The sequence below is a fragment of the Meles meles genome, chromosome 6 (assembly GCF_922984935.1).
Source record: "Meles meles chromosome 6, mMelMel3.1 paternal haplotype, whole genome shotgun sequence".
Taxonomy (NCBI): Eukaryota; Metazoa; Chordata; class Mammalia; order Carnivora; family Mustelidae; genus Meles; species Meles meles.
Window position 1 is genome coordinate 63,925,034 of NC_060071.1, and position 10,247 is coordinate 63,935,280.

Below are 10,247 nucleotides of genomic sequence, written 5' to 3' on the forward strand. Positions count from 1 at the left end.
AGGGAATGTTTTGAATCTGCCAACCATAACCAGAGATTCTAATAGCTCTTATTTTTAAAATTTCTCGCAGGTATCATCTCAACCTGTCCCATGGGACTTTTATATCAACCTCAAGTTAAAGGAACGTTTAAATGAGGAGTATGATCATCTGTGCAGCTGTTACCAGTACCAAGATGGTTGTATTGTTTGGCACCAATATATAAACTGCTTCACCCTTCAGGTTTGAATAATATAAAAGCATTATCATTTAAAGCCCTTAAATAGAGAGATTTGTGCTCCGTTTAGCAAAGGAATTTAGTGCAAAATTCCTGTTAATCTTCTAGAAATAGACCAATTAAATTATAAACTTGAAGCATTGATCATTTTCCTTTCCCAAGTTGTTTTGACCAAAAACTTCTTTGGTACGTTTTTTTCTTAACTTTTTATTATGTCAGTTTTCTTTTTTTTCTTAACATTTGTTTATTTACATAATCTCTATACCCAAGAAAGATGGGGCTCGAACTCATGACCCCAAGACCAAGAATCCATACTCTACTGACTGCGCCAGCCAGACCACCCCTAGTATGTCAATTTTCAAACATAGACAAAAATAGACAGAATTGGACAGTGACCCAGTAATCTAACTATGATCGTCATCAGCTCATGGCCACACTTATGTTAAATTCCTGATGTGATAATTCCAATATTTTTTCCATGTCTGGTTTTGATATTTCTCTGTCTTTTCAGATTGTGTTTTTGGCCTTCTAGTATATCATATAATTTTTCTTTTTTAAAGATTTATTTATTTGAGAAAGAGTTCATGTGCGTGTGTGAGTGGGAGGAGGGGCAGAGGGAGAGATCTCTAGCAGACTCCCTGTGGAGTGCAGAGCCCTGTGTGGAGCTCCATCTCACTCACCCATGACCTGAGCCAAAACCAAGAGTTGGCACTTTACTGACTGAGCCACCCAAGCGCCCCTAATTTTTCTTGACAGACAGGCATGATGTACTGGGTAAAAGGACCTGCTATAAATTGGCCTTTAATAATGTGGTGATAAGGTATGAGGGGAAGGAAAACATTGTATAGTTCTATGTATTATGTTCTTTTATAGTGAGTCTATGCCTCTGGACTGTGTTCCTCCCAAGAATTTCTCCTCCCTTAGGTGGGACAAGATGGCTAGAGCAGGCTGGTGTTGGATATTTCCCTTCCCCAGGTCAAGTAGGCTCAGATAATACTCTAGCAGGTTAGGCTCTGGCTAACTGTTTCTCCTGATGACAGAGTTTTTAAGAACAGTGCCTGTGGCCTATTTCAAAATGATTCCTCTTCCCCTCCACCTCTGGAAGCACAAGGAGAATTTTTGTCCAGCATTTATTGTGAGAACCTGATCTAGCTCCTAGACATAAAACTCACAGAAGTGTGAGGAACCCCCTTTACCACTGCCGCCACCATGCTTATAGATCCTAGAAGAGTTGATTTTTCAGTCTGTGCAGGCTTTTACTTGTTAGGACAGAGCTGCAACTTCCAAACTCTTTACATAAGGAATGGTCTATTTTTGCTACTCTTGTTCTATCTATGCTATCCCCCAGTAGATTATTTTTAGAACCCAAACACAATATATCATTTTATTCTTTGGAGTGTTCTTTTTTTTTTTTTTTTTTTTAAGATTTTATTTATTTATTTGAGAGAGAGAGTGTGCAAGCCAAGGGAGGAGCAGAGGGAGAGGGAGAGGGACAGACTGCTGAGTGCAGAGTCCAACTCAGGGCTTGATCCCAGGACCCTGAGATCATGACCTAAGCCAAAACCAAGAGTTGGTCGCTCAACTGACTGAGCCACCCAGGTGCCCTTGGAATGTTATTTTGATGGTAATATGAATTTCTAAAATGGTTAGAATGAGGGTATTTTGAAATTACCATTTATAAAGCACCTGTTGTGGGCCTGGCTAATCCTTGAAGCTCTTCATCTATTATTTCGTTAAGTCCTTATAAGATAATATATATATGTGTATATATATACACACACTCTCTCTATATATATACTATATACTATATAGGAGAGCAGTGTTGTTAGAACTGGGACAAAGACCCAACCTATGAAAGCCAGATTCTAGTAGAGAACAACAAGGAGTACAAAGCAGCAGCTGATAAGGTACTAAGTGTAAGTACAGTCACCCCAACTTAAGAAATAGTGAATTTTCTGTCCTTTTGTTTCTAGGATCTTCTTCAACACAGTGAACTTATTGCCCATGAAATAATAGTGTTAGTTATTTATAACCTTTTGACAATAGTGGAGAAATTACACAGAGCAGAAATAGTCCATGGTGACTTGAGTCCGAGGAGTCTGATTCTTCGAAACAGGTTGGTCCTTTTCATTCTCTTAAAATTCTGTCAACTTTCTCTTAAAATATGGATAGTTTCCATTTCCTTTTGCCTCTTGACAAATGCCATATTGAGGAACACAGTGTGTTAAAGTATTTGCAATCTGAAAGTTAATAACCAAGGGGAATGGTTTGAAAGAGTTCAAAGAAAATGCATTGAGGAAATACATTAATTCAGAAAAAAAATTAACCACTCTGGATATTGTGACGATTCCTTCCAAGAAGAGATATAAAATATGATTACTTGGAGGAATGCGACTTAGATTGTGTAGTCTTTCTCTGCGTGCGGCCAGTATGGATTGAGTGAGGGTGCTAGCAAAACCAAGGCACTTCTCGGTTTCAAAACCAAAATTTCATTCAGGCCAAATTGAGGTCATTGCTAAGAGCAGTGGCTAAACCAGAGTGCAGATGCAAACTATGCCAAGGAAAAGGGCTTAGAGTTCCAGTTAAACCCAGTTAAGCCATCAAATTCAAGGGATGAACACAGAGCAAGAAATACGTAGTTTTGTGATGGCTGAAAAATGTATCTTGCGCTAAGGAAAAATGGGAGCAGTTGTAAATTTTAAAGTAAAATATATCATTCTGTGCTGTGGAGGTATGTGATGGGATTAGTCAAAGCCTATACTTAAAAATATAACATCTCTCACTGATACTAATCAGGGATTTGAGGGAACTGAGGAAAGCAGAGACAAAAGGAACACAAAAATAATTCATTATTTTCTCTCACACAAATAGTTTTATGTCTCCTTGGAGAGTAGCTTTATTGCATGGAATAGATAAACCCCAAGGAAAATATAATTAATAGTGAATTAGTATTATTAGGTTTTCTTTTATCTGTTTGGGGGGTTAGGAAATAATGGTTGGAATTACAGGTAAGAGTTAGAGAATATGGTGTTAAATAAAAACAGGATAGTTTACAGTAGAGGTGGCATCTTACACAAAAACAGCCTTTTGTTGTTTCAGTTAAACTCTGAGAAGGAGGAATCTGAATGACACTTGGAAAGCCTAATCTATAGTAGTGAACAAGAAAGGCTATGACATCTATAAAAGCTTCTAATTCTTCCATAGTTCTCATCAGTGTGTAAATCATTGCTATTGTACATATTAATGTGTCTAGTATAAGACAGAGGCTTGTACTGTACTTCCAGTACTTGTTTTATATAATAACTATAATATGATAAATGTTCTGTGGTGGCTATACATTATGGTTTAGATATCCTTGTGTCACTAGACTAACCTCAAAATTCCCCGGTTTGCTGGACACGGCCACTGCCCTTACAGGTGCATTTTCATAGCTAACCACAGGAGGGAGCTGTTGGCATAGCTAAGACACACCTGCAATACCTCCCCCCCCCTTTTTTTCCTCTTTTTTTTTTTTTAAAGAGCAGCTCTGCAGCTTCTTTCATGGCCTATTTTTATTATCTCTTTCTCTTAAATCTGGGCTTAGAATCCACGATCCCTATGATTATAATAAGAACAATCAAGCTTTGAAGATAGTGGACTTTTCCTACAGTGTCGACCTTAGGGCGCATCCTGATGTTTTTATCCTCAACGGCTTTCGGACTGTACAGATCCTGGAAGGAAAAAAGATCCTGGCTAACTGTTCTTCTCCCTACCAGGTAAGTGTAAAACAAGCCTGAGCAACTATGGGGAAGGTTTCTTAATCTCTTTCTTCCATGGATAAACCATGAAAGATAGTATTTACTGATATTGTCTCCCCTGGAATAGATGACCTAGTTTTCAGATATCACCAAGTCAAGCAAAATGTACCATTTTTGTGTTACAACACTGAAGACTATACACATACACGTGCAGACACATGACTAACTCAGTAACCTAAGTGTCAGGGCCATTTCTATCACTCATGTATGTGATCTTCTGAAAGTAATTTTCTATAATCTTAGTAAAATAAGGCTTACAATCTGCTCTGTGTGTATCAGAATTGTTGTGAGGGTTAAATGAAACAATGTACATAAAAAGAAGATTACAAGTGTTAAGTGTTTTATGTGGTAGTGTTATATACAAAGTCCCATCTGACTCATCTCTGGATATTTGGCGTTTGCTGATTGAAAATGTAGCATGAATTTGAATTAGTCATGTGGACCACATTTAGATCACAGCTAGAGTCCGTGCACATTCAGTAGGTCTACACATTTGAATTTGACAGTCTATATTTTTGTTCTTCAGGATAATTTTGTTCCCATCTTTTGTTCTTAAGGGTAATTCCCAGAGTTAGCTTTATAGATCACTTCTTTGGGGAGCTTCTCTCTTCATGGTAGGAGTAGAGAACAGTCTACTAATATGTATGTCATAAAATAAACTTCAACACTATAATAACTTTCTGCTTTCTACATAAAGAAATTGCCATGACAGTAGCAGAGAAATATTTTAGCTGATGGTGCTTTTTGTGATTTCAGGTAGATCTGTTTGGTATAGCAGATTTAGCACACTTACTATTGTTCAAGGAACACCTACAGGTCTTCTGGGATGGGTCCCTCTGGAAACTTAGCCAAAAGATATCGGAGTAAGTACTGGCGGTTTCAGGGTCTTTGCCTATCCAGATAATTTTCTTTTACTCTTGGGTGCCCTCTGCTCGGGCAGCCTTAGTTTTCTTAGTCCGAATGCCATGATTCCATTAATTTCAAGGAGTTTTCATTAGTGTGTCATTGGAACATCTAGTGCAGAACAAAGGAATTGCTAATTAAAAATAAGAATCAAACTATTCAGACTTTAGGACATTATTCTGGACCTAGATATATCATATAGACTGTGACTATGGTATGGAAGCCTCTCATTTTAGAAGTGTTAATAGAAACATTTTGTGAGAATAATTTTATAATCAATTGATGTTAGTCTAATAGAGCTTTTTAATAGCTATTGTTATCAAAGTTAATAAGCATCTCTTGAAGAGAATTAAATTTCTCAATTATATACTAATTTTAGGCAATTATTTATTTAATGAATGGGTAGAATCAAAGCAGAGAACTGAAGTCTCCTTGGAGAAGTAAATGTTCCCTTAATAAGAGCTGCTTGGTCTCAGAACCTTAGTATTCCCTCTAGCCAACTCATAAAACTTATTAAATATTCCATGGTCCACTTTAGCTTATCATAGCTAATAACTTCATAGAATAAACTTACCATATACCAATTTATTGGTATATTCTTCGGCTTTAAAAAAAAAAAACCCACTGTTGAGAATTTAACACCCCTTCTCCATTCTCCCGACTCCCAACAAGTATTGTATTTTTTCTTTATTTAATTCAGAATTTGGTCAGTCTCATATGTCTCTGAAACATACTTTTAAAATGGGCTTTAAATATATGTAAGACCTGTAGGATAATTCAGTTATCTCCACTTGGTGTGGTCCTAGGTGGGTGTAACACAAACAAATAGGTAGGATCAGCTGGGATTTCCTAACAACTCTGCCTTGTCTGATAATACAAGCTTCTTTGGTTAAAAAAAAAAAAAACAAAAAAAACAAGGAAGTTAAAACATTGTAGACATAAGTAGTAGTTACTTCAGTTAAGCTTAGGATTCTCAGAGGATTGTGAAGCTAATAAAACTCTGGGCAGGGGAGAAGGAGAACTGCAGTCTGTCTAATGAACTAGACTTTAGGAAAGTTAGAGGAGAGGAGCAAAATTCACTTTTCTTCTTTTTTGTAGAGCAGTGCTGCGTCTTAGCACACAGAGGAAATGTGTAGATTCCCAACAGAGACTTATGGGAAGAGTCTCCTCTCTTTTTTATTATCGTATTATGGCTCTCCTCTCTTTTATATAGTTCTACCCTGGGCTTTGAAAGGATTACTTGAGTTCTAACCCTAGACTTCTAGCTGTTACCTTAAATCAGTCAGTGCATAATGTAGCACTGATTTAAATACAGAATTCTTTTATATGCCTAATCTTGATGGAATGGTTTTATGTATTTTTAGGCTAAAAGGTGGTGACTTGTGGAATAAATTCTTTGTACGGATTCTGAATGCCAGTGATGAGTCCACAGTGTCTGTTCTGAGGGAACTTGAAGCAGCAGTGAGTGGGGTGTTTGATACCACATTCCAAAATCACCTGAACAAAGCTTTGTGGAAGGTAGGGAAGTTAATCAGTCCCGGGGCTTTGCTCTTTCAGCAGGATAGGCAGTCAAATCTCTCACAGATTCCTGCCTAAAACCAATGGTTGTATTGTGGAACACTGGACCTGTGTATGCTATATTTTAATTTAGGACACGTTTAGTTACACTACCAATGCGTTGCTACTTTTTAATAGAGCTATATTTCTAGTAATTGGCATTTTTTACATAGCACTATATCTGTTCTTAACTTTGTCTAACAAAGAACTGTTTTATTCTTAATGGACTCCATATGAATGGGTGCCTTATTGTCATTTAACACATTTGTCTCTACTTTTCCCTGTACATTTTTCTTTTGTAATTTGTGACATATACCCTTATGATCACTCTGTAATTTTTTTTGATCACTATGTATTTTTAAGTAATAAAATAGTCTTTGTTAAATTTGTGCTTCTAACATCTCATCTACTTTTTGCCAACTAAGGTAATAAATGGCTTGATTTCGCAGACAGAAGCTGTTTTACCATGGAAATTTATATATCCTAGACTTGGAACTGCCATGATAGAATCATAACAAGACAGAATAGCCAACCATTCCTTTGGGTGTTCTGACTTTCCACTAAGTGGTCTAAATTTAAAAGTATATAAAATGATTTAACACAAGGCCAAATTTTCTTAAATTTCAAGTGGCAAAATTGTTTGTTCTATTTCTATTTTAATGTTTTCATTCTTTTTAATCCACCAAACCCTTTGGACTATTTATATAATCTCATGGTGTTGAGGCTACTGGGTCTCTTGATTAGGACTGTGGCTCTAAGAAAGGAAGAGAAAAGGTTTTGAACAGGGTGTAGCAACCTTTCAGAAATAAAACAGTCACCATTCTACTACCTGCAGAATAACTTGGTGGGGCAAGCGTTCATAAAGGAATGGAAGGAAGTTTTGATTGGGAGATTTGAAGAGATAGAGGCCAGAATGAAAAGATAACTTGGAAGCATGTAATAATTTGGGAAAGACTAGATCTAGAGGAAGTATTAGACCCCTCAAACGGAAGCATAAATTATACCTGGCTTTGGGCATAGGGAGGAAAACTGGAAGAAAGGGCAATGAAAATGATCAATTTCATATCCAAATATCAAAATTCTCAACTCTGCCTCCCTCCATTGCTGGTGCCTGATATATTTTTTTTTCTTTACTCTAGTTGTCACTGTTAGTGCTCTAAGATTGCTGGAAAGCAGAAAATTCTAAGTATATCTCAACTAAAAATATTTAAGCATATATAGTTGATGCACTGAAATATAACTTGAATCTGAAAGATAATCAATATAGAAAATTTTGCTCTTAGCCAAAATACAACTTTTCAAACATTTTTATGTTTGCTTCTCGTACAACTGATGATGTAAAATTATAGATCTGTATCTTTGATGTAATTGAGCCCTTCTTTCCCCTGTGCTCTCCTCATTTCTTTTTTCTTTTTTTTTAAGATTTTATTTATTTGGGTGCCTGGGTGGCTCAGTGGGTTAAGCCTCTGCCTTCAGCTCAGGTCATGGTCTCAGGGTCCTGGGATCAAGCCCTGCATTGGGCTCTCTGCTCAGCAGGGAGCCTGCCTTCCCTCCCACTGCCCCCCGCCTGCCTCTCTGCCTACTTGTGATCTCATTCTCTCTCTCTCTGTTGAATAAATAAAATAAAAAATCTTCAAAAAAAAAAGATTTTATTTGTTTATTTGTCAGAGAGAGAGAGAGAGAGCAAGCAGGCGGAGTGGCAGGCAGGTGCAGAGAAAGAATCAAGGATCCCCATGTAGGACTCAATCCCAGGACCCTGGAATCATGACCTGAGCTGAAGCCAGAGGCTTAACTGACTGAGCCAGCCAGGCGTCCCATGCTCTTCTCATTTCTTAATCCACCATTTCGAGGCATAAAATCCTTAATCTGAGGATGGACAGTAAATTTAGATTCTTTCTTAACATAGGCTTAGCTACTAATTAGTGACTTATTCAAGAACCTGGCAGCAAGATGGAAAACCCAAAGCTTTGTCTCTGAAAGTCAACTCTGAGGAGAGGGAAGAGAATCTGGGGAAGTTCCTTTATCAGAGAACTTGCCAATGTTTTGCCACCTCTCCCTCCATTCCCTATCCCCTCCAACCCTGACGGTTCTCCGTAGTGGGAAGAAAACAGTAAGGACCTGTGATGCCTTAGTTTTCTCTTTGCCTGGGCATAAAACCACAAAGTGTTTCCATTTCCCTTGTATTTTATGCTTGTTTGTCTTGGAAGAAGGAAGCTTTTGGCAGAAGCTTCAAATGGTTCTTATTTCTTGTCTCACTAAGGCAGAAGTAGCATAACAATGGACCTGGCCAGCGAAACAGCTGAAAAGACGGGATTTTTACTTTTCTTTGAAAAGAGACCATGGAATGTGTAGAGCCTCACCATTCACAAAGTCTGCATCCACTAATTTTTACTGCTGTTAGAGCCCTCATCTTCCTGTGCTGCTTGAATAAGAAACTTTCCACCCAACTCAGAGTGCTCTAACTGATGCCAAAGCTGAATCTGGAAATAAAAAGGTTTTTCTATAGCAGTAGGACTTTACATTGATAGTTGAGCTATTATCTCAAAGTAGATAAGAAAGCCTTCCAGGCAGCACAGGGCTCTCTGGAAAGACCCTTGATGGGTTTAAGCTAAAATCTTTAAGCAAAGACACCAAAGAAAGACTTCTTTTCTGTTGCGTTGGAAAATGTGGAATTCTTCCTCCAACTGCACCATCTCTTTCTAACATGCCAAAATTTGCTGCCAGTCTCTAAAATTAAGACTTCCCTAGTGAGAAAGATGTATTTTAAAAACTTTTTTTAATATAGAAACTTCAACCTTAACGAGGTCCTTGGTTCCACCAAAGACAGAAGAAGCTGTGAATACTTAACAGGACAAATGTGGCATTTTCAAATCAGTGTGTGAGAAGATGGGGCATTCAGTAACTGGTGCGGAAACAATGGGTTAGAGTTTGAACTCTGTCACCAGTGCAACCACTGGTTCATACCTTTGTGCAAATTACACAAAGGCCCCTTCCTCTAATGGATTCTGTACCTCCCAGTGCACCGTAACTGTGCTGGATTTCAGCCCCCACATAGCCTGTCATGTCAGCCTGCTGCCCTTGCTTGCACAGTGTATGCAGTGGGCTTGCCTATTTCACTGCCTGTTTGCAAAACCATCTCAGATAGATCAAAAGTGTTGATGTAAAAAAATGAAAAGGTGAAATATTAGGGGCACCTGGGTGCCTCAGTTGGTTAAGACCCCGACTCTTGGTTTTGGCTCAGGTTGTGATCTCAGGGTGGTGAGATCAAGCCCTGCATTGAGCTACACACACACACACACACACACACACACACCGCGCTCAGTGCAGAGTCCGCTTGAGAGTCTCTCCCTCTCCCTGTGTCCCATCTGTTCGTGCTCTATCTCTCTCTAAAATAAGTAAATAAATCTTTAAAATATATATATATATATATATATATATATATATAAAATACTGGATGACTTTGTGACCTTTTGTCGTTGTGATGTAAAACCAAGATACAGGCAAGAAGATTGCTATTTACTACTCTAGTAGATAAAAGCCAAAATCTAATATAGCTACCTATCTCTCCCATCCAAAAAAAAACCATAAACTGAAAATAACTTGAAACATATATTTGTATCATCTTTCACTTGCATTATCTCAAGTTCTCATAACTGATCTTTATGCTTCCCTACCCTTCTCCAGTCCTAACAGAAACCTTATCACAGCCTGTGAGACCCTACCAATCTGTCCCACTACCCCCTAACCTCTTCCTTGAATCTCCTTTTCCTCCTCA

The 10,247-nt window shown here is 38.0% G+C and overlaps 1 protein-coding gene across 1 annotated transcript in view; it reads left to right on the forward strand.

The window, feature by feature from the left end:
* Positions 1 to 6,827, forward strand: part of BUB1B (BUB1 mitotic checkpoint serine/threonine kinase B) — a 49,643-nt gene extending 42,816 nt beyond the window's left edge. Inside the window, exons 19-23 of the mRNA XM_046009574.1 lie at positions 71 to 220; positions 2,189 to 2,331; positions 3,799 to 3,970; positions 4,769 to 4,875; positions 6,280 to 6,827. Of these exons, the coding sequence (XP_045865530.1) occupies positions 71 to 220; positions 2,189 to 2,331; positions 3,799 to 3,970; positions 4,769 to 4,875; positions 6,280 to 6,511 (804 nt within the window). The 3' untranslated portion in view covers positions 6,512 to 6,827. The remainder of the gene's footprint in view (positions 1 to 70; positions 221 to 2,188; positions 2,332 to 3,798; positions 3,971 to 4,768; positions 4,876 to 6,279) is intronic.
* Positions 6,828 to 10,247: the final 3,420 nt, after the last annotated feature.